Raw genomic sequence first — 25,438 nt, forward strand, 5'->3', positions numbered from 1 at the left:
AGCAGAGGAGGCTGTTGGGAGCAGCTCTGCTGGCACCGGCTGAAGGTGATGCTGCTGGGCATGGGGGCTGGAGAGGGGCCGGGGGGGGGCTCCTGCGCCCCACAGCTGCCCCTTGTACCCTGCTGTTGGGCTGTGTCCTGGCTCAGCCGGACCCCAGCGCTGGAGGAACTTCAAGCCGGGGGTGGGCTTGCTGCTACGCCAAACCTCGCCCGAGGTGGGGGGGGAAGGAAGGGTCCCAGCCGGCCGCCCGCCTCCCTCGCTGCCCCTCACAAAGATGGCGCCCCCCCCCCACGTCACCTCCTCCGACGTGGCGGCGTACTTGCCCGTTTCAAAGATGGCGGCGGCAGGTCGGGATGGGGCGGGGGGGGTTGGGGCGGTCCCGCCCCACGCGGCGGCGCGGGCTCCCGGCGGCAGGCGCGCGGCGCGGCGGGATGGTGGCGCGGGGGCTGCGCGCGCTGCGCGGGGCGCTGCGGGCTGTCGCCGCCGGGCGCCGGTTCAGCACGCGGCCGGCGCGCGCCCCCGCCATGGACTATCAGGTACCGGCGGGGGGGGGGGGGGGGGGGCGGTGCGGACGGGCACACGGACACAGCGAGGCGATTCCGGTACCGTGAGGGGCGGCCGAGCCCCCGCTCCCGCAGCCCCGGGCCGCGCCAACCCGCCGCTCCCCACCGCGCCTTTCTATCCGCTGCCCCCCCCACCCCGAAAAACCTCCGTTCCCCCGTGGCAGCACCGGGGTGACCCCGGCCTGCACGCGGCAGCCAGACAGGCAGCCACGGCGCGTCGCGGGCACGCGTGGGCTGCCCGGCGTCGTGGGGACGACGGCGGCCCCCGGGGGCTGAGCGACGGTGCGGAGCCCCCGCCCCGCCCCGCCCCGCGCTCACCGGTGCCAGTATCACCGTCTGCAGACACGGGGTCCGGCCGCCTCGAGTGGGGCGTCCTCACACGGACTCGTCCCACGCCAGGTCTCCTGCTGCAGCGCACAGCCCCGCGTCCCCCCGGCGCGGGTTTCGGGGGGGGGGGGGGGGGGGGGGTGTCTCGGTGGCACCGGTGACACTCGCTCACACGGGTGGGCGCGCAGCCGAGTTGTCTCACGGCAGCCGCTTCGTTTTGCGCCGATAATGAGACACCAGTGGGGTGGGTGGGCCGGCGCTGGAGCGCCGCCCGCTCGCACCCATGGGTGCCCTTGTCCCGCTGGGGCAGGGGTGGGTGCTGCGTGCTGGGCCGCCCACGGGGGCAAGGGGCACCCGGGGAGGGGCAAGCTCCCCCCGCCGATAAGTAGCCCGTGTCCCCGTGACGGGCCCTGGCACTGCCAGCGCGTCCCCGCGGGGCCATGGCGGAGATGCTGCCGGCGTGGGTGGGCGCGGGCAGCGCCGAGGGGTCCGAGCCCGATGGGGTGGGTCGGGGTGTGTCGGGCTGGTGGGGCGCAGCCCCGAGGCAGCGGTGATGGGCGCCATCCTGACCACCCCCCGGGGCGGGGTGTCTCTCCAGGACGCCATCCGGACCCTCAACACCCTGCAGACCAACGCCAGCTATTTGGAGCAGGTGAAGCGGGAGCGCGGCGACCCCCGGGCCCAGCTGGAAGCCATGCGCGGCTTTTTGGAGAGGAGCGGGCTGAAAGTGAGTTGGGGGGGGGGTTGTCCCCCCATCCCTGTGCATATGTGTGTGTGTGTCGTCCCCCCCCCCCCAATCCTAGCAGCGGTGCCGCCGTGCTCGGCCCTGGCTGCCGCGGGGGTCTCACGGGGTGGTTGACCTCCGGCAGGTCGAGGACCTGGATCAACTGAACATCATCCACGTCACGGGGACAAAGGGCAAGGTGAGGCGGGCGGGCGGTGCTGGGGGGGCTTGGGGGGGCCACCGGCGTCTCTGGCTCCATTTGCCCCTGCCCTGCTGTGGCTGGGGGTGGGGGGGGGGCGGGTTTAACACTGCCACCTCCCCAGGGCTCGGCGTGCGCCTTCACTGAGTGCATCCTCCGCAGCTATGGGCTGAAGACGGGCTTTTACAGGTGGGTGGGAGGGGTTGGGGGAGGGTTTTTTGGGGGGGGGGGCGGGGGCTGGTGGTGCTGTGCCTGACTGTGGCCCCCCCCCGCCCCGTTCTGCCCCCCAGCTCCCCTCACCTGGTGCAGGTGCGCGAGCGGATCCGCATCAACGGGCAGCCCATCAGCAAGGAGCTCTTCAGCAAATACTTCTGGCTCGTCTATAACCGCCTGGAGGAGACCAAGGTGGGGGCAGCGGGGCTCGTTGGGGGCGTGTTCCCACTCTCGGGGAACCCCCCCTCCCTCCCCGGGGGCCGTGTGCCCCAGCGCCAGTTGGGGATGCCACATACTGTCTCCTTACGCCCACTCTGCCCGGCAGGACCCGGTGCACGCCAGCATGCCGGCGTACTTTCGCTTCCTCACCATCATGGCCTTCCACGTCTTCCTGCAGGAGAAGGTGGGTGGTGGTGGTGGCCTTCAGCTTGTGGTGGGGACTTCAGGTTTGCGGGAAGCTCGGGGCGGGGTGGGAAAATGTGGGGTCCAGCCCCCACTTGGGGCAGAACTTGCATCGGTCGGGCTGTCACGGCTGTAAGCAGGGGACGCTGTGCCAGTAGGATGGTCCCCCCACAAGTGGGTCATGTGTTGAGGCACATATTTGGAGGGGCAGTGGCAGGGACCCGTCCCCCCCCGCCACTGCATCCCCGAATCCGTGGGGACACATGGTGCTGGTGGCCCTGTGATGGCTCCGGTGTCCCTGTGTCCCCAGGTGGACCTGGCGGTGGTGGAGGTTGGCATTGGCGGTGCCTACGACTGCACTAACATCATCAGGTAGGAGCTGGCGGGGCTGAGCCTGTCCCCTGGGCCTGATGTCCCCATGGCAAGAGGGGGACAGTGGGGACACTGCCGCGCTGTGTCCCCAGGGCGCCGGTGGTGTGTGGGGTCTCCTCTCTGGGCATTGACCATACCAGCATCCTGGGGGACACGATGGAGAAGATCGCCTGGCAGAAAGGGGGCATTTTTAAGGTAGGAAGACCCGGTCCTTCCCCGTCTCCTGGTTTTGGGGTGCGCTCCGCTGTGGCTCTGAGCACTCCCACCCTTCGCAGCCCGGCGTGCCGGCGTTCACCGTGGCGCAGCCGGAGCGGCCGTTGGAGGTGCTGAGGAACCGAGCCCAGGAGCTGGAGGTGAGTTGGGTGGTGGGAGGGCGGATGGGCTGGGTTGGAGGGGGGTACGCCACGGCGGGGGACTCAGCCTCCTCTCCCTGCAGTGTCCCCTCTACCTCTGCCCGGAGCTGGATGCCTTCGAGGGGGGCTGCCGGGCGCTGGAGCTGGGGCTGGCGGGTGCCCACCAGCGCTCCAACGCCGCCCTGGCCTTGCAGCTGGCACGGACCTGGCTGCAGCGCCGCGGCTGCCGGGGTAAGGTGGGCGGTGGGGGCCACAGGGGAATGGGGGGGGGTCAGACCCTGACGTGACCCCCGAGGTCTCAGCGGGGTGTCTGTCCGTCCCCCCCCAGGTCTCGGGGAGCTGAAGGAGGTGCTGCCAGCCGCCAAGCTGGTGGGGAGGACGGTGCCGCTGGCGCCCGCTTTTCGACCCACCGACGCCATGATCCAAGGTGCAGTATGCCTGCGGCCGGGACCCCCCGCCCGCCATGTCACAGGGCGCAATTTGGGGGGGCCACGCTGAGCCCCCAGCCAATGCTGCCCATGCTGGAGGGCACAACTGGGCTGCCCGCCCCGCATTTGATCCCGGTGGGGGTCCCGGTGCTGGATGGGGGTCCCAGCCATACCCTGTCCCCCCCCCCCCTCACCCCCCCCAGGTCTGCGGGACACAGAGTGGCTGGGCCGGACCCAGGTGCTGCCCCGTGGCCCCGTGACGTGGTACCTGGACGGAGCCCACACCACCAGCAGCATCCAGGCCTGCGTCCGCTGGTTCCGCCAGGCCGCCCTCAACCAGGACAAACCCCACGAGTAAGGAGGGGGGACACGAGGGACGCACACACGGGGTGGGGAGGGGTGGGGGGGCGCGGTGGTGGGGCTGGGGGTCCCCCGTGGGGCATGGGCCACTTGCCCTTTCTCCCCGCAGTGGCTCCGAGGTGCGCGTGCTGCTCTTCAACGCCACGGGGGACCGGGACACGGCGGCGCTGCTCAAGCTACTGCTGGTGAGATTTTGGGAGCAGAGGGGTGAGGGGGGAGCATCACTGCACCCTGGATTCCCTTCCTCCCGCTTTGCTGTGGGTGTGAGAAGCCGCGAGGTGGAGCTGATGCCTTGTGTTGTCTGTCTGTCTGTCCACCCGGGTGTCCCTGGTTGTATCCTACCTCTGCGTCTCACAGCCCTGGGTGCAGGGGGGTGGGACTTGGATCACCCCCTCCCTGGAACAATCCCCTGTAACCCTGCCGGTAGGGGACTGGTCCCAGTGGAAATCCCATGGCGGGGGTCCTGAGGGCTACCACAGCGCTGACCCCCTCCTCTCCCCACAGCCCTGCCACTTCGACTACGCCGTCTTCTGCCCCAACTTCACGCAGGTGTCGATGGCCAGCAACGCGGGTGAGTGCCGGGGAGCCGGGGTCTCCCCCGGCCCCCCCTACCCCATCCCCGACCCCTCCCCGGCCCCCCCTAATCCCTGACCCCCATCCCCATCCCTCCCAGACCAGCAAAACTTCAACGTAACACTGGAAAACGCTCTTACCCGCTGCCTGGAGAACCAGCAGACGTGGACCCGGCTGCTGGAGGAGAAGGGGGGGCAGGACCCCTGGCTCCCGGCCCCCCTGCGGGTGGGGGGGCTGCTGCAGCCAGCCCCCGCCCGAGGGACTCTGCTTCTGGTCCCCCCGGCCCCGCGACCCCTCAATTCGCCAGCTCTCGTGTTTCCCTGCCTGGCCCAGGCGCTGCGGTGGGTGGCACAGGGCCGGGACCCCCGGCTGGCAGCGCCGGCCGCCACGGGGGCTCACCCCCACCCCGCTGCCAGCAGCGGGGCCGTGCTGCTGCGGGAGACGGCCGCCGTCCGCGTCCTGGTCACCGGCAGCCTGCATTTGGTGGGGGGGGTCCTCCGGCTGCTTGACCCTTCTCTTTCCCAATAACAGGGAGGTGTGTGTGGGGGGAGGAACGGGGCTTTGCACCTCTTTTTACTTGAAGAGCCGGTTCTGCCCCCGATGATGCTCGGAGGCGGCTGGGGTGGGGACGTGGGACCCCCCAACCCCATCCTGGCTCGGCCCTTTTCACCCCAGTGCCTTTTGCCTGTGCCCCCCCGGGGACACTGGCCGTGGGGTGGGGATGCTCCCAGTCCCCACCCATCTTGGTGAGACTGACTGGGGTGGCCCCCAGGCTGTGCCGGTGTCCCAGTGCCTGGAGGGGGGTGGGCAGTTTCAGGGGGGGTGGTAGGTGGGAGCTTCAAGCCACGGTGAGGCTCAGCATCAGGGCACCACTAATTTAATGTAGGGGAGATTTTTATTATTATTAATAAGGAGTTTGTAACTTGGACAGGGAGCTGCAGGGTTGGGGGGGGGTGTGTGGTTTCTGCCCATCACCCCATGGTGGGGCAGCAGCCCTCCACCCCCCCAATAAACTTCTTGCTGCTCCCAGTGGTGCCTGCTGCCTTCCTGGGGGGGACGTGGGAGGGGTGCGGGGGTCACCCCAAGTGCTGGGGCATGTCCTGGGGGCACCCACTTCTGCCCCCCTCCCCCATTTGATGGGGAGTCTTGGGGAGGGCTTTGGCAATAGCTGCTCTCTCCGCTTCCCCCGTGCACCCAGCAGCGGGGGACCCCCGGGGGGTTGCAGGGTACCCCCCCTCCATCATGGGCTGCCCTCAGGGGGCCAAAGCATTCACTGAATGAGTAACGGAGGCCCCCTCCGGGCTCAGCCTGAGATATTGGGCAAAAAAACAGCTTAATGGGGCCGGAGTGGATCCCCAAGTCCGGCGGCCGGGGGCTGGAGAGGCTCGGGGGGGCCCGGGGGAGTCAGGCCATGCTGCTGGTGGAGCAGGGGGTGCTCTGGGTGCTGCCGATGCTGTGGTTGGTGCTGCTGCTCTCCGAGGCCGGCGCCGTGCTGGAAACCGGCTGCAGTTTGGAGATGGGACCTGGCTCACGCCGCCCGCCGCGGGGCCCGGGGGGAGAAACACCGAGGGGAAACCAGACTCAGGGCGGCCGGCGGTGGCCACGGCTCATCCCCACGGGACCTTCCAGCCCTCCATGCACGAACCGTCCCGGATCGCTCCCCAGCTGGCCCCTGAGCCCCCAGGATGGAGATGGGCACGGGGAGGGGGGGGCTATGGTGGCACCAGGAGCAGGCAAGAGGGCAGGTGGGACCCCAGGGCTGTAGAGGGGACCCTGGGGAGCCTTGGCCACCCCGAGCAGGGTTATTCCACTGTCATTGCCAGGAGGGCCGTAGGGATGATGGCAACGCAGCAGCCTGGTCCCTGGCTCACCTGGGGACCTCGGCCGGGGGCTTTGGGATGGGCGGGGGGGGGGCGGGGAACATGGGCAACCCAGCAAAAAACACACGCGTGGCCACCCCCATCCCACCGTGGGTGTTCCCAGGGGTGGTAGGTACTCACGGGTGTGCGAGTAGATGTACCAGAGCCCAGCGGTGAGGAGAGCCCCGATAAGGAAGGCACCAAAGGTGATGCCCAGGACGGCGGCCAGCCCCAGCCCACGATCTGTGGGAAGATGAGGCCGTCAGCACCACCGCGGCTGTGGGTGTGGGTGTGGGTGGGTGGGTCCCCTTCCCACCCCCATTCCCCTCCCCTGCCCCAAACTCACTGTTGGGTGGCTGCCAGCCATCCTTCAACGTCACCACCAGGACCTTCTCGAAGATGGTGTTGTTCTGCAGAGGTGGAGGTTGGGGTGAGAGGAGTAGACCGGCGCCGTGGGACAGGGTTAGGAGCCCCCAGCTCTTTGGGGACTAGGGATGCTGCTGCCATCCGGGCTCCATCACCCGGCGGCGTGGGATAAACCCACCAAGCTGCCACCACTGATGGTGGGGACCAGCATGCTGGCATCACGGGGTGTGTGTGTGGGGGGGTTACTCATGCTGACCTGCAAGCCGGCCTTGCACTTGAGGTTGGCAGAGAAGGGGACGCGCCCGCCCTCGGGGACGGCGTAGGTGAAGCGAAAGCGCCAGACCTTCCTCCCGTGGCTGCTGGGGGGGGCCTCCAGCACGGCCACCCCCACGCTCCGTGCCTCCCCGCCCTGCACCAGCAGCACCGGCTCCCGCCCCGGCACCACCAGCCAGCACTCCTTCAGCTGCAGGTCGGCTGGGTGGTCCTCCCACCGCATGGACGCCTGCCGGGGGGGGGTGGGAGGGGGGGGGACACACACACCGTCAGGGTCACCACCAGCCTGGGGGCAGCTGGATGCCCCTCCCAGCCCGGGCACGGTGGCGGTACCTGCACGAAGGCTTCTTTGTTGACCTCCAGCTCCGTCTGCGGTGCCTCGAAGGCGGCAGTGGGGAAGAGGCGCAGGAAGAGCTCCCGTGGGATGTTGCACTGGAAGGCCACCTGCAAGCGGGGACGGTGCTGAGGCCACCCCCCCCCAACCCACCCCACCCCCCCCAGCACCCAGCACCCAGCCAGCAGTGCCACCAGCACCCTTCTCCCACAGTCCCATCCCCAGCCCACCCTGGGAAACCCAGCTCTTACCCGCACGCTCTGGAGCTCTGCACCCTTGGCCAGGTTGAGGATGAGCTGCAAGAAGGTGGGGAGGGTTGGGTCAGCCAAGCTGGTTCCCACTGCTGGGACCTATTGTCCCCACTGGGATCGGGGGGATCCCACCATGTGATGGGGGGGGGGGGGCTGTCCCCACTCCCCATCTCCACCAGCACCCGGGCCGTGCAAAAGCAAGGGGGTCCCAGTGGAGAAGCCCCCACTGGGTATCACTGAAGCCCACAGGGGACATCAGCGGGGCTGGGGGCAGTGCCCCCGCCAGCCCCCCCTCACCTCATTGGTGGCGTGGCCCCTGCCCTCCAGTGACGTGCCGCAGTGGCTGAGCGGGGTTTTCAGCATGAAGTGGGTGGCATTTTTCTCTGCCTGGCAGCTGATGTCCCGCAGGGTGATGTTCACCACGTCCTTGATGGGCTGGGAGAAAAGCACCCAGCGGTCACCCACCGGCTGGGGACATCCCCGTGCCACCCACCCCCAGCGCCCAGAGTGGGATGGCACACCACCCCTCAGCCCCCCGCCCCCCAAGTGATGCTGGCCCCCCCACCTGTCTCACCTCCAGGTGGGACCTGGCAATGACAATCTCCATGGTTTCATCCGTGCACTTCCAGGGATGGAGCATGAACAGCAGCATGTGGGGCAGCTGGGTGATGGTGGAGGATGGGGCGGTGGGTGTCGTCACAGGCACCCTCCTGGCCATCTCTGCAGGACAGGGACATGGAGGGACTGAGTGGGGGCAGCAGGACCCTCCCCAATCCCACCCACTCATGGGGCATCTGCAGCCTCACCCTGCTCCTGGATCTCCAGGCTGATGCGGCTGCTGGCGGGGATGGAGGAGTAGGAGGCAATGACGCTGTAGTTCTTCTCGAAGGCTTTGGCGACCAGGCCCTCCTCTGTGTCAGGCAGGAGCTCCCCACGGAGCCCCACGGAGATGGGCATGATTGTGTAGTTCCCGGAGACCTATGGCAGCGTTGAGGGGGACAGCGCGGGTGGGGCTGAGCAGGGATGGGGACAACTGGGGATGCTCAAGGCAGGGTCAGCTTCGGGGTTTTTCCCTGTCAGGAGGGCTTGCCACCTCCCCATGCCCAGCGTCCCCAGCTGCCCTCCTGCCACCCTCCCCGTGCCACCAGCATCTCTTGGGCATCTGGCGGCCCCCTTGGTGTTGGGGACACACATCCCTCTCGGCCCTACCAGGAACTGGATGTCGCAGTTGTTGATGGAGAGAGACCAGGTGGGGTTGGCCCGGCTCTGCAGGATGAGGATCTGGTTGCTCACGGCTCTCTTGGGACAGCTCAGGGACAGGTTCACCTCCGTGATGGGGGAGCTGCGAAACCCCCCGAGATCCCCCACCCAGCATCAGCATCCCACACCGGCAGGTCCCATACCCACCTTGGGATGGGGGTGGAGGGTCTCTGCCTGCGAGAGAACCCCAACCCCTTCCTGAGCACCTCCAAGCACGTCCCACCGCCTGTCCCACACCCCCGGTACCTGGGCTTGGGCTGCAGGTGGACGATGTGGGCGGCCCTGGTGCTCTGGGCATCCCCATGTGAGCAGCCCTTCACTGCGTGGAAGAAGACCTCAGTCTCGAGGTGTGGCATGGCATCAAAGTGCTCCTGGGGGATGCAATCCGGGGGGCTGCTGGTGTCTGTGGAGGTGTGTGCGGGAGGGGGGGGGTCACCAAAGCCAAACCAGGCTCACCAGGTGGGGAGGTGCTCAGGGACAGGAGCATGGGTCCCCATAACATCTCCCCCAGGACCGTGCTTTGCCCCGGTGGGTTGTCACCCTTTGGGAGCACTGTTGCCCGCCCCGGCCCCCCAGTGCCAGCCCCCAGCCCCACACACCTTCTCCCAGGCGGAGCTGGATCCAGCGGGGATCCCGCACCTCGCTGTAGGACGTGATGCCCCTGTAGGCATCCTGAGCCCAGGCCAGCAGCTGCCCCTTGTCAGTGGCCATGGGTAGCTTGAGGCTCAGTGATGTGGTGTTCTCCGGGCCAAGGAGGGCATCCTGCAGGGCAAGTAGCAGCCTGAGCTGGGGCTGGGGGCAAGGTGCATCCCTCCCCGGCACAGGCTGGTGTGGGGAAGGTGTGGGAAGCCTTTCCCCTGGCATGGTGGGTGTAGGTGTAATGCTAAGCCCGTTGGGCATCCCTGGAGCCCCGGCTCCAGTGTGGCTGGAGGTCACCCCAGATGAATGGGGGTTTCTGGGGCCACAGACTGGGAGTGGCGTGGGTGGCCGGCGGCACGCGGGGAGCTCGGCCCACTTTATTATTAGCCACAAACAAAGCAGGAGGTTTATTTTGCTAACAAAGCGCCAGGACCTCGGCTCAGCTCACTGGAGCCAAACCCCATCTCTGACCTTCCTCCCGCCGGCCGGAGGAAACGGGAGCTTTTTCCAGCCCTGTGCGTCATTCCCTGCCCAGCCAGCCCCATGCTCAGCACTGCTGGCAGCAGCCAGGCGCGTCCCCTCCTCCCTGGGGCACCACAGGCATCGTCTCCGGGGATGGGGGGACCGGTCTCCTCCACTGACCCTCCCCCAAATGTCTCCGGGGCTGGTCCCAGCCCTGCTGCCCCCTCCCCAGGGTTACTCCTGGCATGGGGCCGCGGCACTCACGGTGTGGATGAGCAGGTCCGGGCACGGGGAGGTGATGATGGCTGAACAGCGGCCGCACAGGAGGATGAGCACTGGTGACTGGGTGCAGCCACTGGCTCGCGGTGTGACAAACACCTTGAGCGGGAAGGCAGAGGTCTGGAGGGGGAAAGAGGAGAGTGTCACCACTGTGACCGCCAAGCCCCAATTGCTGTCACCTCCGTGGTTATGCCCCGGCCACCCCACCTGCCCCTGGAGGCAGCAGGGAGAGCCATCAGTCTGGCCCTTAAACATGTTCATGTGGCCAGGTTTAAGGGGCAGGCTGAGGGGGTGCAGAGATGCCACGTGGACTGGTACCCACATCAGGGGGGCAAACACCCCCGGGCTCCCCCAAGCAAGGGACCAGGGCATCCCCCACCTTGGGGACAGTGGCATCCCCACACTGGGGTCCAGAGCACCCCCATACTGGGGTCTAGGCACCCAACCTTGGGGACCAGGGTATCCTTGCATCAGGGACTGGGTAATCTCTGCACTGGGCACCAGGGTGTCACCCCACTGTGGAGTGGGGTGTCCCCACAACAGAGATGGGCATGTCCCCACATCAAGGAGTGGGGCATTCCTACACCAGCAGCCAGAGCATCCTCACACTGGGCACTGGGGGTGTCCCCCCACTGAGGACTGGTGTGCCCCCACACCAGGGCCAGGGCATCCCCACTCTGGGCACTGGAGCATCCCCACTGTAGGTATCAGGGTGCCCCCCAGTGAAGCTCAGAGCATCCCCTCCCCAGGCACCGGGACATCCCTCCTCCTCCATGGGTTTCCCACTTCCATCCCAGCACACTGCAGCCGCTCCAGGCTCGGGACTGGCCATGCTGGTGTGCAGGGATGCCGAGGACACAGCGGTGGCACGCACCGCTCCCCGTGGCCGGCACTGCCTGGTGGCCTCCAGCCGGAAATCCGGATGGGGAAGCTGAAACACCAGGCGCTAAGTTTGGCAACTGCTGCTTGAATCACTGCTCGCAAAGTGCTGAGCCAGGCAGCGGGCAGGGAAAACCAGCCAGGGACCGGGCGGGTGGAGGCAGACACCACTGCTGGGCACGGGGCCGGTGGGACGGGGCTGGGGGCATCCCAGCCCGGCCGTGGCCCCGTCGCGAGCGTGGGTGGCCGGGGACCCCGGGTGGCCCCGGGCGTCGGGGAGGAGCCGGCGGCTGTTTTTCCTGCCGCGTGTTTTGTGGCGCTCCATTGTTCGGCTGCGCAAGCAGTGGGAGCCTCGCCGCTGCCTTTCAGGTTATTTTTTTCTTTTTTTGGTTTTTTTTTTTTTTTTTTTTTTTTTTTTTTGCATCGTGGGGATCTGCTTATAGAAAGTGGCTTCCAGTAATTCTTCTATAAGTGGAGCCGCGTCCCTGCCCTGCTCCCCCCGCGTGCTGCAGGGCTCAGTGCCACAGCCGTGACATCAGTGTGTGTCCCCCGCCGACGCCGGTGACAACCCCAGGACACCCCCGGCCAGGGTGCCAAGGCCAGGTCACACCGGGCTGGGGCAGAGGGACCCTTGCAAAACCCACCCTCCCCAGAAGCTCTCAGCCTAGCTCCCACCTCCCTCTGAAAAGCAGAACTGGGAGAGCTGGGAGGCAGCGCCGGGGAACGGGGTGGGGGAAATGTGGCGCCGGGTGGCCCAGGGCTGGGCCAAAATCGGGTGCTGGGTTTGCCGGGGCCCAGCTAGCACGAGGGGAGCCAGATCATGCTGCCGAGGAGCCGCGCAAACCCGTGTGCTGGTGCAAACCCATTCAACAGTGCCAACCGGTACCAGCTCCAGCCGGGGACGCAGCCCCTGCCCTGCCGCTGCTCTGCACCCCTCCTCGCCCAAAAGATGCCTGGGGCACCCACAATGTGGTTATCGCCCCTCGGCAGGCTGTGCCAACACCCGTGGCCAGGTTTCCGCTGGCTTGGCTGACTTCACGTGATGTGCCTCCCTCCATCCCTCCCTCCATCTCTTCCTCCCCAGTGTGGTCCCCATCGGGTGCCCACGGCTCTGCCCTGCTCCTGAGCAGGGACCAGACCACCTCCCCAGGGAAACAGGGGTTCGGGGGGACATGCAGTGCAGGGACAGCCCCGGCAGCGTGGGCTGTTAGAAAAGTTGCCTCTAAAGACTTTAAACCTCCATCAGGACTGAGACACTGCAGCTGCGGGGGCACAATGGAAGAGGCTAATCCGGGTCCTCTTGCTGCATCTTAGAGGAAATGTTTTCAGCAGCCGGGACCCCCTGCCTGGTGGGAACAGTGTTGGGGTGACAGCGTTGGGGTGGCAGTGCCAGGGTGACACATCAGGACCCCGCTCGCTCACCTGGGACCACTCGACGCTGAGGACATGGACGTCACGGCCGGTGCCCTGGGAGCTGCTGCTGACGCAGCCCCGCTGCACGGTGCTGGTGGTGTAGGACAGGGTGATGGGCGGCTCCGCCGTCACCGGCTGCAGGTCGCAGCCCTCGGCTCTCCCGGGGCCTGGGCGGAAAGCAAAGAAGCCGTCGGTCCTCTGCGTGGCCACGGGGTGACACGACACCCGGGGGGGGGGGACGGGAAGGGACGGGACACGGACGTGATGCGGGAGGGGGCTGCATGGCGACGCCGGCCCCAGCGCTGCCCCCGCACCCCCCAGCGCAGCGCCCGCGGGAGCATCTGCTACGTGTTTGCTCGGGGCTCGTCTGCCGCTGCCAGCTCCTGCTGTAATCACGTTAATGACCCTCGGATCCGGGCTGGAAAAATCCACTGTCCCCGCTCGGCACTGCCGCGTGCCAAAACTCACGCCCGACTGCCCCGAACGCTTGGGTGGTGGCGGAAGGACATCCCCCCCCCCCCCGCATCCCCGTTGCCGCAGGAAAGTGGGAAGCTCAGGTATGGAAATGGCTGTAAAGCTCATCCTCCGCAGGCGCCGAGGTGCAAGCTTCGCCCCAGCCCAAACCCCCCGCGCGGCGCGCGAGCGAGCGGGGCCGGCGGGTGGCTGCCAAGGGAAATCCTGAGCGCAAACAGCCGCTTGAAGGCCTGATCCTGTAAATCCCCATTTGCCTCGGCCATTTCCCCCGCCCTGGACAGCCCTGCTGCGGCCGGGCTGTCCTCGAGCTGGCCTCTGTGCTGCGACGCGTCCTGGGGACCCGCTTGCACCCATGGGTGCCCCCTTGCCGGGGGCTGGGGAGCCATAGGTGGGGGCTTCCCCCGGGGAGATGGTGCCTGGGGTGCTGTGTTTGCTGTGGAGGTGGCCACTGAGCTCCATCCCTTCCCGTCCCGTCCCTCCCCGTCCCTGGTGTCTCCAGCCACCACACTGGGAGGTGATGGGACCCCGTGCCCAGGCCACCCAGCCGCCCCCATGGGGACCGGGGCCAGCGGGCACGATGCTCTAGGTCATCGAGGCTTTGGGATGTAGCAGCCACAGGGCCACTCACACCACATCATGCCCACCACGGCGTCCCTGGCCCACGTCTCGCTGTCGGGGTGGCGTGGCCGTGGCGGCAGGGTCACGGCGCAGACCCCCCCCGGTGACGCTGCCACGGGCCCACTCATTGTGCGGCGCTTCCTCCCCCCCGGCGCAGCGGCCGTGCGGCCAGCAGCATCGGGAGGAAGATAAACAGCTGCTTATCTGGGCGCCACAGGCTGCGTCCCTCTTCCCCTCCGCTCCTGTCCCGACGGCACTGGGCACGGCCGCGCAGCCCCTGGCATTGCCGGGCAGAGGACGGGCAGCTCATCACACCTCCGGCAGCATCCCGCGGGGCAGTCAGGCAGGGCCAGGGATCCGTGGCCGGGCTCGTACCCGGCGCAGGGCAGGGATGCCAGCGGAGGGGATGCGGGCAGCGGTGCCAGCCAGGCACCGTCAGTCCCTGGGGAAGGCAGCGGGCTCCAACATTATGTCAGGATCAGATAAGGGGGCTCAGCTGGGCCGCCCGGGGCGATCAGATAAGGGCGCTGTTATTTTTGTACTCCAGGAAAGGGAAAAAAAAATAAAAAGGAAGAAAGAAAGAAAATCCACTTTATGCTTTTCCAGCCGCCTGCCTTCTCCCTCGCTCCGGCGCAGCCGAAACCAGGGAGTGGGGACAGTCCCACCGTGGTTCCCCCGTGGGTTGGGGGCCGGGGGGGGGGGGCAATTTCTGGGAGCAGATCAAAGGCCCTGGGCAGACAGCAACGCCCACGGGAGCTGGGCTGGGGGTGCGGGGCCAGGGTGGCTCCGGTGGCACAGGATGCCCCATGGGACGGGCAGCGCCGCTCCGGCATCTTGGCATCCGGCTGTGCCGCCTCGGCACTTGTGTAACGAGCTGGCCGGTCTCAGCCAGGGTCAGGAATGGGGTCGGACCCTGCGCTGCAAACTTGAGGGGGGGTTGTCACCCTCTGAGCTACCGCTGGCTGTCAGACCGTGCGGAGGCGGCATCGGGGCTCAGGTGTCGGGATGGATGGGATCAGGCTTTGAGGCTGAGGCAGGCAGTGTCTTTCCTGCCCCTCTCCAAGACAGCCGGGTGCCGAGCAGCCTCTCCCCAGGGACAGGCAGGGACGACCCAGCACTGTGCTCACCCCGTGGGCAGCAGCACTGGTCCCTGCTGGGGCCAGGGGGGCACAAAATCCCCCACCTCAGGAAGCCTGCTGAGTTCACCAGGCCCCCCAGCACTGTGTCTGCTGTGGGCACCCCCAGTCCCGCGGCGCTGCACCCACCATGGGCGCTCTGTGGGTCCCTGTGGGGGAGAGGCTGAAGCCGGACAGGACGAGGTATGTGTGGCACAGGTAGGCAGGATGGGGACCATACGGCACAGCTACATAGGACAGGGACCATATAGCACAGGTACATAGGGCAGGGATGACACGGTACGGATGAATAGGATGTGGTTTATAAAGCAGACAGGACAGGGACCATATAGGCACAGTCACATATGACAGGGACTGTATAGCTCAGTTATGCAGGACAGGGACTGTATGGCACAGCTCTGTAGGCTAGGGACTATATAGCACAGTTAGGAGTGGGACTGCATTACACCCCTGCACAGGACAGGGACAGTATGGAATAGCTATGTAGGATGGGGACTGTATAGCACAACTACGTAAGATGGGGACCATATAGCACAGCTAAATAGGACAGGGACCATACAGCACAGCTACTCAGGATGGGGATCGTATGGCATAGCTACATAGGACTCAACCCATATAGCACAGCCATAATAGTGCAGGGACTGTATGGCACAGACATATAGGATGGAGACCGTATGGGACAAATACAAAAGACACGGACTGTATGGCACAGCTACAGAGGACAGAGATGACATTGCACAGCTGTGTAGGATGGGGACCAGATGGCACTGCTACGTGGTACAGGGCCTATACATCACAGATAGGGAAGATGGGGCCTCTCTGACACAACTACATGGGATGTGGACCATATGGCACAACTGTAGGATGGGGAGCGTATCGCACAGCTACGCAGGACACAGACCTTACTGCACATATATGTAGGATGGGGACCGCATGGCACAGCCATAGGATGGGGACTGTATCATACAGCTACAGAGGACACAGACCTTATGGCGCAGCTATAGGACGGGGACCGAATGGCACAACTATGAACAACACAGAGCTCACTGTACATCTATGTAGGATGGGGACTGTAGGGTAGAGCTACGGGGGACGTGGCCCCTATAGCACAGCCTCACTGCACAGGGACTGCCTGGCACCGCTGCAGGCAGTGACAGCGGGTGACAGTGGGCAGGGAGCGGGCGCCGAGCCTGGCAGCGGGGACGCCCCAGCAGCACCCACCGGTGCTGGCCCCCGCGGTGACCGGGAGGGACCGACCCAGCCAGGATACGCAGTGCCGCCGGCCCCGGCCTCCCCGGGCTGCTGCCTCCTTCCCAGTTCCCTTTCCCTCTGCCAGCGGGTCACGTCCCCAGGTCCCCCAGCTCCCTGCCCTCCCCCAGACACGACCCCCACCTTGAAATCCCCCCGCGGCTTCTCACGGACCTCGGGGTGGCTTCAGTGCTTCCCTGCCCGGCTGCTCCGGAGGTGGACGAGCCCCAAGCTCTGTCCCCAAGCCTCATGTTGGGCTTTACGGGGCTTTTCCCATTTCTTGTCCCCAGCTCCCGGTCGACCTCCCCACACACCCCACGGTGCTGGGAGGCCACGAAATCCACTCCAGACCCCTTGGGTGCCGTTGGCTTGGCCCGGGCACAGCAACGGCCTCTTCGACACCTCCCGAACGCTGGTGACGCAGCCTGGATTTTGAGGGGGGGGGGTGTCCCAGCGAGCAGCCGGGCTGCGCTCTGTGTGTGTCCCCCGGGGCTTGGGGTGCTTTGTCCCTCCCCACCCCCGAGGCGGCCCCCCAAAACCTTCTCTCCCTAGGGGTGACACTGCCCACGCCGGGACCCCTTTGGCCACAGACCCGCCGCCCCCCTACACCCCACGCGAGGACGCGGCACCCCCCCCCCCCCATCTTCCCCGGGGCCACTCCGGGACGGAGTCACCGGTGGGTCGCGGCGGTGCTGCCATCCCGGGGGTCCCGTCTAAGGTTGGGAGGGCGGGGGGGGGGTGTGCGTGTGGCCCCCCCCAGCCCCACTCACCCGGGCGGCCGAGCAGGGCCAGCAGCAGCGGCAGCAGCGGGGCGGTGCGGGGGCCCATGTCCGCCTGCGGCCGCTCCCCGGGAGCCAGAGCCGAGTGCCGGGCGGCGGCGGCGGCAGGAAACCGGCTCCCCTCGGAGGAGGGTCCGCGGGCGGCGCGGCTCCGCGCCGGGAGGAAATGCCGCTGGCGGCGCTGGGGCCGGGCGGGCGGCGGGGGGGCGGCGGCAGCTGCCCGCAACGGGGAGGGGAAGGGAGGAAATGGGGACCCCCCCCCCCCCACACACACACCCCCCCCCCTTCTCCTCCATCCCCCCGCCGCCGCCGGCGGCGTCGTGCCTCAGTTTCCCCGCAGCGCGCTGCTGCGGGGGTGTCACCTCTGGAGGGGTGGGCTGGGAGCACCGTGAGGGACACACACACACACACACAGTGGCGCAGGGACCCCCTCCTCTGGGGTGGCACCAGCGAGGGGACAGGTGGGACGCAGGGGTTTGGGTGGGGTGCACCCGCCACCCACCCTCAAACACGCCCCATGCACGCTGCTGCTGCTGCTGCGCAGCCCAACCCACGCAGCGAGGAGGGGGCTGCCGCAGGGGATGGGGACAGGGGGCTGCCCCACAGCACCCCGACATTCAGCCCACACCGCCCACAGGCAGCACCCCAGCAGGGTCACCCGTGTCCCGGGCCGGTGACTGCCCCACGGGCCTGGGTGCCCGCTCTGGGGCCACGGGGCAGGCGGAGGGTCCCCCAGCACTGCTGCCTGCCCTGCCCGTACCCCCGGCCAGGCCCCAGCTGAGCACTGCCTGGGCATCCCTGCCTGGCAGGCAGGTTTGGGGGTGGGAGGTCCCCCAGGACCGGAGTGCCTGGGCGAGGGGGTGACAGCGAAACACGGCTGAGGTGGGAGTCAGGGGGGCGGCTGGGGGCACCCAGGGAGCCACTTCTGCCCCCCTGCCCCATTCCTCCCATGGAACGCTGCTGCCCGAGGTGAAAGCCCTCACACAGCTAATAGTGGGGCTGGGACCCCTGTGGGGGTGTGAGCAAGGTCCCCCCCCCGGCGGTAATCTCCATCCCCAGCCACAGCTGCTGGCTGGGGGACAGCATGAGGACATGTCCCCACCAACGAGGCCTGTCCCCACCAGCCAGGATGTCCCCGGAGATGTCTGTGACCTTGGGGTGAACAGCAGACGTCTCCCATGACAGAGCACTGCCATCTCCTGGGGACCGTGGGGATGGGTGCTCACCCGGGCATGGGACAGGGATGGGGACCAGGACCAGGCACGGGCACCCCTGGCCCTCCCGCACCCCCCTCCCTGCGGTGACACTGCAGGGTGACAAGCAGGAACCCCTCGGCGATAGACGCTGGGGTGGGCACGGGGTGACAGGCAGGAGGGTGACTGGGGGGTGGCCGCATGTGCACCCCGTTCAGCGCCAGCACAGCATCTTCCCCTCTTACAGATTACGGGGCAGCCTCGGGCTTTCCAACCAGAGAAGCATCCAAAAACCCATCACCAAGCTCCCGGGGGCCACGCTGGGCAGGAGGGCAGAGTGCCCAGGCACTGCAGAGTCCCCCCTCCCAGCCCCACCGCTCTGCTTGCCACCTGGGGAAACTGAGGCACACGGGAGACGGTTAGCCCCGCCCCTCAGCTTTAGGCTGTAGCATCCTAAACCACACGTCCCCTGTCCCCTCGTCTGCACCGGCACGAGGCAAGCGCCCGCCGGCCCCAGCCCCGGCTCAGTGGTGCTGGCAGGGCCCCAGCCCCGGCCAGATGGCCGCATCCTTCCTGCCCCGCCGCCCGGCTGCCTCCCCGCAGAGCCCCGGGCCCCTCCGTGCCCCAGCCACGGGGCTGATGTCGCAATCTGGCGGATTTGGGTTTTCTTCTTGGGTATTTTTGTTTTTTTCCCTGCTCGCTTCCTTCCTCCACCCTGGCCCCGTGACCTCAGCTGCCCCCAGTGCTGATGCCCCCCACGGCTCCCCCCACAGCCTCCTGGCTCTATGCCCAGCTCCCAGCAGCCCGACAGTGAGTGGGGGGAGGCCCTGCTGGGGTCACAGCTCTGCCCTCACCATGGCTGGGTAAACCCTAGCCCCAAGCCCTGCTGCAGCCCCTCTGCTGTGGCATCACGCCTGGGCAGCTCTGCAGGTGCTGGGGAGCCCCCAAATCCCCAGCACCCGTCTGCTGGGGCGCTGTGACTCACCCCCCTGCCATGAAGACCCCGACCCTGTCCCCCACTCATGAAGACACCCAGCTGGTGGCAGGGCTCAGGTGGGTGTCCTGGCTCAGGTGGGTGTCCCCAGCATGTCCCCCAACCCCTGGGGACAGCACTGCAGCCGAGGCTGAGAGCTGGCACCGATGGCACGGTAGGGCATGGACCACCCTCCTCTGGGGCATTGTGCCACCCTGAAACAGTACATTGCAGCCCTGTACCCCAAAAAACCCCGACAGCCGAAAACCAAGGAAATGCCAAGGCATGAATGTGGTGGAAATCCCCATCCCAGCATGGCTGGGCCTGAATCCATCTGCCCCCAGCCCCTGGCAGCCTGCGGGAGAGCCAGAGGGAAGGGATGCATGTGCAGGATATGGCTCAGAGGCTGCCCCCCACACCCATGGCACAAGGGGGGTGAGGAAGCAGAACAGGATCGGGGTGAGCAGGACCGGCTGCGGGATGCGGCCGCAGGCTCCCCGCAGGCTGTGGATTGGGAAGCTGGGGCAAGAGGCCGGGATGCTCCCTCCCTTCCTCCCAGCGCAGCATCCCGCTGCCCTGTGGGGGATAAACACCCGCTTCCTGCCCTTAATCAGCTCGAGGGGCTGGGGGGGGCGGGTGGACAGGGGAGAGAAAAAAAAAAAAAAAAAAATCTCTGGAAAGAAAAACTCATTTCCTGCGACAGAAGAAAAAGATAAAGTCTGGGCTCATTAAAGTGAACTTTACTGAGGAGAAACGGGAAAGAGCCAAACACAATGTCCTTGAAATTTCCTCCGCGCGGCTCCGTCCACAAAAACAGGATAAAGCCGCTTCCGCTGTCTCTGCCGGAGCGCGCCGGGGGAGCGGGGCCGGGGGTTCGGCTACAGGCTGTCGAGGTGGGAGCAGACCTGCTGGAAAACCTCGTCCACAGAGCCCTCGGCGTTGAGCTGGGTGCGGAGGGGTTAGCTGGGGGGGTGACCCCAGGGGACAGAGCGACTGGAGCTCCTCCAGGGATGGATTTTGGCCATGGGCAGAGAGATCGGGGTTGATTTAGGGCAAAGGGGTGTGGGGCCATCCTCAGAGGGGGTCTCCGTGTTGGGAACCAGAGGTGTCAAGCCAACCCCCAGTTGAGCCAGGATTGAGCTCTTCCCCCCACCTTCATCATCCCCATCCATCACTTCCCCTCCCCTGGGACCACACGTGCCCCGAGCCGCGGGGCTGGAGGGTGTCAGCATCGGCCACGTCCCCACTTACCTGGCGGACGATGCCTCTGCTCTTGTAAAAGGCAATGACAGGCTCGGTGGCCTTATAGTAAGTCTCCAAACGCTTCTTGATGGTCTCCTCGTTGTCATCCACCCGCCCGCTGGTCTCCCCTCGCTTCAGCAGGCGTTTCACCATCGTCTCCTTCCCCGCGTCCACATAGAGCAGCAGCGTGGGGGGGGCGATCTGTGGGCAGAGGGGACACTGTTGTCACCATGCCAAGCCAGCGTGGGGCTGGCTTGGTTTGGGGAGATGGTGGTGGTGAGCATGGGGGTGACAGATGTCCCCACGCCACCCTCTGCCTCCCTCCGCATGGGTCTGGGGGCCACCCGAGACACCGTTCCGTGTCTGGCTTCTGCGTTCCATGGTCCGAGGGACACTGCAGCCAAGCCCTGGCTCTCCACCATCGCCGTTGCGCCGGCACCATGGTCACCCTCTGTCAGTGCAAGGACACCCCAGAGATGTCCCTTCCACCACACCCTGGGCACAGGCTGTCCCCAAGGCAGTGGGACCTGCTGGCTGGGATGGTGTGCCCAGTTTAGACCCTGTTGGGGTGAGATCTTCACTGGGATGGGGAGGCCGGGCTGCTGCCAGCTGGAACCCCTCTGCCTGGAGAGTGGGTGGCACGGCACAGCACGGCACGGCACCAGCCCTCACCTTCTTCTCAAACTCCTCTCCCTGCTTCACCTCACGGGGGTAGCCGTCGATGAGGAAGCCCTTGGACACATCGGCTTTGGCCACCATGGCGTCCCGCAGCATGTCCAGCACCGTGTCCTGGGGAGGGGAGGACAGAGCTGCCAGGGTTGACACGGGACAACATCATCTCCCCCCAGCACCCCCAATCCCTGCTGCAAAAAGCCCCCTGGGGTGGCAGGGACGAAAATACCCCCAGGCCACATGCTGACCATCACCGTGGTATCTGGTGTCCTCCACAGCCACCCCGGCCTGCCCATCCCACTGTGCAGCAGGCAGTGGCCTGTGTGGACTCACCAGGGGCACCAGCTCGCCCTTCTCCATGATGGCCTTCAGCTTCTTGCCCCGCTCGGAGCCCGAGCTGACCTCCGCCCGCAGCAGGTCCCCCGTGGAAAGGTGGGTGTAGCCATACTTCTGCACAATCTTCTCACACTGGGTCCCTTTCCCCGAGCCGGGGCCACCTGCAAGTCATGCAAGGGCCACACGTGCCCCAAGCCATGGGTAAGGAGCGGAAGGGGTATGTGGAAGCAGCAGCACAGACGCACAGGAGTCCCCAGAGCCTGGTGAGGTGGGGGTCGGTGTCCCCAGACCCATCAATTGGCAGGTGGGCACCACCAGCCCGATGGCACCAGGGCATCAGCACGCCATCGGCACGCAGGACACCACCATCACCCCATCAGCACCCTTGAGTGCCACTGTCCCAACAGCTCCCGGGGTATCATGACCCCCTCAGCACCTAGGACATCGCTGCCTGCTGGCACCCAGCAGATCACCACCCCATCCAGGAGCCAAGACATCACTGTCCCATTGACGTCACCACCCCACTGGTGTTCAGGACATCACCACTGCCTGATGGCACCCAGGACACACACACTACCCCCCCACACACCCCAAGATGTTTACTGTCATATCACCCCAGATGCTGCCACCCCATGCCTGGCCAGCAGTGCCCTCCCAGTCCCAGTGCACCCCACCATGGCCTTGAGGAGCCGGGCTGGAGCCACGGGGACACCCCAGGTCCCACAGCCTCAGCCTCCAGCCCCAGCTCCCCAGCCCTGGGCACCGACTGCTCCCCACAGCCCCCACACCAGAAGTGCAGGGGGAAAGGGCTGGGCCGTGGCCTTGACCCCACCAGCGACAGGACCCAGACACAGACTTACCCACCACAAAGATGATTTTGTGGTGCTTGAGTTTTTCTGGAGGAGAGAAAAAGAAAAAAATAGTTAGCAGAAGCCAGAAAGCCCATTGGGGAGTGAGGTATCCCTGGGGGGTGCTAGATCTGGGGCAGGCTTCCCCGGGGATGGAGGGGACCGATTCCAGAGTCGTAGGGAGGGGGAAGCAGCCGCATGTCCCCCTTGTCCTCGTCACCTGGGCAGGGTGGGACGGCCGGGCTGGACACAGCTGAGCACAAAAACCCCATGGTGCCTCGGCCGTGGGGCTGGAATCCCAGTGCCGCGTGGTGTGCTGGAGATGGCCGTTGTCCACGGTTCCACTGCGGGCAGGGACCGGCCACATCCATCCCTGCGGCCGGCTTGTCACCCCGGGGGCTGTGGCAGGCTCGGCATTGCCACCTCGAGCGCCTGGCGTGACCCCTGGCAGTCCCTGAACCCCAGCATCGGCCACTGGGCCCTGCGGCTGACGTGCAGGTGGCACCAACCGCCCTGTCCCCTGCTGAGCACCCAAAGCGCAGGGTCCTGTGTCACCTACAGGATCTGGCCCAGCCACGGTGTGTGGTGATGCCGGGGTGCAACGCCATGGCGGGAGGCAGAGCTAAAAATAAAGCCGAGCTGCTCCGAGGCTGCTCTCCCATCTCCTGATTACAGCCGGGTGAAATTTCAACTCCTCCAAGCACCCAGTGAGCCCCAGGGGTGGGGACAGTGCCAAGTGGCTGGTGGGGACAGAGGGGGACAGACAGAGGGGAGGGATGGAAGAGAGGGATGCAAAGGGGATGGAGGGAATTTGAGGGGGAAGGATGCAAGGGGGATGGATGGAGCACTCACCTGTCGACATGCTGCTGTGGTCCAGGCACAGGAGCACTTCAGGCTGCGAGAGAAGAGCAGGATGAGTAACTCAGCACAGCTGGGACACGCAAGTCCCCAAGGCTGGGGTCCAGGGAGACAACGGCTCTCCCTTCCCTGCCATGCCGGCGCCCAGCTCCATGGCCAAACCGGGGGCTGGGCCTTTAGGGCCCCAGCTTAGCCCTAAAACAGGGGGCTCAGGCTCTCTGCTCCCACGGCCATCACCTACCTGGCTCCCGGCAGCCTCCCGCCCCATCCGGCTGCGGTGAGGGCTTCCCCAGGCCGGGTGACGCGCGGTGACGTTACCGGCTTCCTCCCCTGCCCTGACCACATCCCCGTGCCTGGGGTGCTGCCTGGCAGCTGGAAACCAGCTTGGGTTGACCGGTGTCACCAGGACACCGAGCGATGGAGGCAGCATCCCCCCAGGCTGATTTTTTTTGGGGGGGGGGTGCCCTAAGGGGTGTGTGGAGGGGGTGAGGCTTGCAGCATCCCATTGCACTCCCATCACGGCAGGGCAGGGTTTGGCCACCTTGCCTGCCCACACCCAGCCCCACAGCACCCAACCCGCTTGGTTGCACTGCGTCACCCCAAACTGGCCGGACGGGGTGCTGGGGAAGGGACATCCCATGGGCCAAAGGAGCCCACGGCCGCCGCCGAGGTCGTGTTACAGCAGGGAAAGGGCAGAGGCTAAGTATGGCCGGGCTGAAACCAGCACCGAGTCACGTCCCACCTGCGCTGTGGGGCCGAAGCTCGGGATGGCCCCTGCGGGGTCTGGGTGGGGCTGGGAGGGTGTGGGGCCCGTGGGGCCCCTAATTGTGGGGGGTGCTGAGTGCCAGGACTGCTGGCACCCACCTCGGATGGGCCACGGGGGGCTCGGGGCCTGATCCAGCACAGCGCTGGGCCCATGGGTGCAGGGGGGAGGGTGATGTGGAGGTGCCTGGTGCCTGAGATGGGGAGGGGGTGCTGACCGGGGTGCCCAGCGGGTCAGGGCTGGGTGGGGGGGGTGCAGTGCAGCCTGGGACCCCCCCCGAGCACCCTGGGGGTGCTCCCACCAACCAGCGCTCACCCCACAGCCAGCTCCAACCCGCCCAGTCCCTGCCCCATCCACATCCAGCTCCTCCCAGGACCCCAGGTCCAGGAGCGAGTTGCTCCAGCACCCCTGCAATCCCTCCAGAAAAGGCCTCAGCACCCCTGCAATGGCTCCAGCACCCCTGCAATGGCTCCAGCACCCCTGCAAGCCCCCCCCCCCCCCCCAGGACACCATGTAAGCCCACCAGCATCCCCTGCAATGGTTCTAGCCCCCATGCAAGTGCCTCAGCACCAATATCCCCAGCATCCCATGCAACGGTTCCAGCGCCAGTGCCCCCAGTACCCCATGCAAGCCCCCCAACACGCCCTGCATGCCCCCCCAGCACCCACACAATGGCTCTAGCACCCCTGCAAGCCCCCCAGCACCCCATGAAAGCCCCCCCCCCCAGCATCCCCTGCAATGGTTCTAGCACCCAGGCAAGTGCCTCAGCACCAATGCCCCCAGCACCCCGTGCAACCCCCCACCCCCCAGTATCCCCTGCATGCCCCCCCAGCACCCACACAATGGCTCCAGCACCCCCTCAGCATCCCCTGCAATGCCCCCCCCACCCCCCCCATTCCCAGCCGGTACTACCAGCCCCCTCCCCGGGCAGAATCACCGGGCACAGGCCGCTCCCCCCGCCGCGGCCGGTGCAGCAGTGACAGCCCCCGCCCGAGGCCGGGGCCGGGGCACCGGGACCCCCCGGGGGGGGGGGGGGACACACACACTGACCTGGGGGCCGCTGCCTGCGCTCCTGCCCGGCTATTTTTTACCGCTATATATAGATCGCTGGCGCCGCGGTGCATGCCGGGAGCGGGGCCGCTGCCCGGCGGGGGGGACACTCACACGACCCGCCCCCCCCCCCTCCACCCCCCCCCCGTAGCATCGGTTCCCCCCTTTGCCGGGGGGGCGAGGGGAAGGGATGCAGTTATGGCCGAGGGGTGAGGACTCACCCCCTCCCCCCCTCTCCTTCCCCCCATCTCGCAGGCCGGGGGGGGCTGCGCTGCCTCCCACCACCACCACCACCACCGTGCCTCAGTTTCCCCATCTGCGGGGGTTTTGGGTCCCCCAGACATCGCTGCGGCTCGCTGCACCTCCACCCTGCACCTCCTCCTTAGCCCCTCGGAGGGGGCAGCTGTGCCCCCCCCCCCATCCCCATGTCCCCCTCCAGCCGCAGCACCCTGGCTGGCACCCCCCCACACCCTGCCAACCCCGGGGGTGTGTGTTTGTGGGGGGGTAAAGCCCCGGGAGGTGCATTGGCCTTACCTGCCCTTCCTCCTCCTCCTCCTCTTCTTCCCCCTCCGTGGCTGCAAAGACCCCCTCGGCCCAGGGCAGCTGGCTGGGGGTGACACGACTTGGGGCGGTCTCAGCTGCCACCCGCTCCAGGGCAGGCACTGGGGGATGGCTGCTGGACACGGATCCCACTTGGACACACCGGACCCCTTCCCGCC

General features: G+C 66.9%; 3 protein-coding genes across 4 annotated transcripts; 1 reads left to right on the forward strand and 2 right to left on the reverse strand.

Moving 5' to 3' along the window:
- The first annotated feature begins 423 nt into the window (after nucleotides 1-423).
- On the forward strand, nucleotides 424-5,543 carry FPGS (folylpolyglutamate synthase). Its single transcript, XM_042786949.1, has 15 exons — nucleotides 424-536; nucleotides 1,489-1,617; nucleotides 1,760-1,813; nucleotides 1,938-2,002; nucleotides 2,104-2,218; nucleotides 2,352-2,429; nucleotides 2,739-2,800; nucleotides 2,893-2,995; nucleotides 3,076-3,153; nucleotides 3,237-3,384; nucleotides 3,482-3,580; nucleotides 3,785-3,935; nucleotides 4,051-4,126; nucleotides 4,446-4,512; nucleotides 4,615-5,543. The coding sequence occupies exons 1-15, from the start codon at nucleotides 432-434 to the stop codon at nucleotides 5,040-5,042; spliced, it is 1,758 nt and encodes a 585-aa protein (XP_042642883.1). The 5' UTR covers nucleotides 424-431; the 3' UTR covers nucleotides 5,043-5,543.
- On the reverse strand, nucleotides 5,391-16,956 carry ENG (endoglin). The gene is made up of 15 exons (XM_042786948.1): nucleotides 16,776-16,956; nucleotides 12,539-12,696; nucleotides 10,223-10,357; nucleotides 9,457-9,619; nucleotides 9,104-9,260; nucleotides 8,807-8,939; nucleotides 8,404-8,575; nucleotides 8,172-8,317; nucleotides 7,895-8,032; nucleotides 7,598-7,642; nucleotides 7,346-7,456; nucleotides 6,996-7,241; nucleotides 6,720-6,783; nucleotides 6,515-6,616; nucleotides 5,391-6,037 (listed from the first exon to the last, which is right to left on the reverse strand). Exons 1-15 carry the CDS (start codon nucleotides 16,831-16,833, stop codon nucleotides 5,919-5,921), a joined length of 1,947 nt encoding a protein of 648 aa, XP_042642882.1. The 5' UTR covers nucleotides 16,834-16,956; the 3' UTR covers nucleotides 5,391-5,918.
- Nucleotides 16,957-19,675: 2,719 nt separating this feature from the next.
- On the reverse strand, nucleotides 19,676-24,809 carry AK1 (adenylate kinase 1). Of its 2 annotated transcripts, none has more exons than XM_032981552.2 (7): nucleotides 24,720-24,809; nucleotides 22,901-22,943; nucleotides 22,061-22,096; nucleotides 21,198-21,361; nucleotides 20,865-20,981; nucleotides 20,202-20,393; nucleotides 19,676-19,894 (listed from the first exon to the last, which is right to left on the reverse strand). In XM_032981552.2, exons 2-7 carry the CDS (start codon nucleotides 22,908-22,910, stop codon nucleotides 19,829-19,831), a joined length of 585 nt encoding a protein of 194 aa, XP_032837443.1. In that variant the 5' UTR covers nucleotides 22,911-22,943; nucleotides 24,720-24,809; the 3' UTR covers nucleotides 19,676-19,828. The 2 variants fall into 2 exon arrangements, with proteins under 2 accessions (XP_032837443.1, XP_032837442.1); XM_032981551.2 differs by lacking the exon at nucleotides 24,720-24,809 and adding an exon at nucleotides 23,148-23,189.
- Between the last annotated feature and the right edge of the window lie 629 nt (nucleotides 24,810-25,438).

Source organism: Tyto alba, unplaced genomic scaffold (assembly GCF_018691265.1).
Source record: "Tyto alba isolate M040663 unplaced genomic scaffold, T.alba_DEE_v4.0 Super-Scaffold_11, whole genome shotgun sequence".
Lineage (NCBI taxonomy): Eukaryota > Metazoa > Chordata > Aves > Strigiformes > Tytonidae > Tyto > Tyto alba.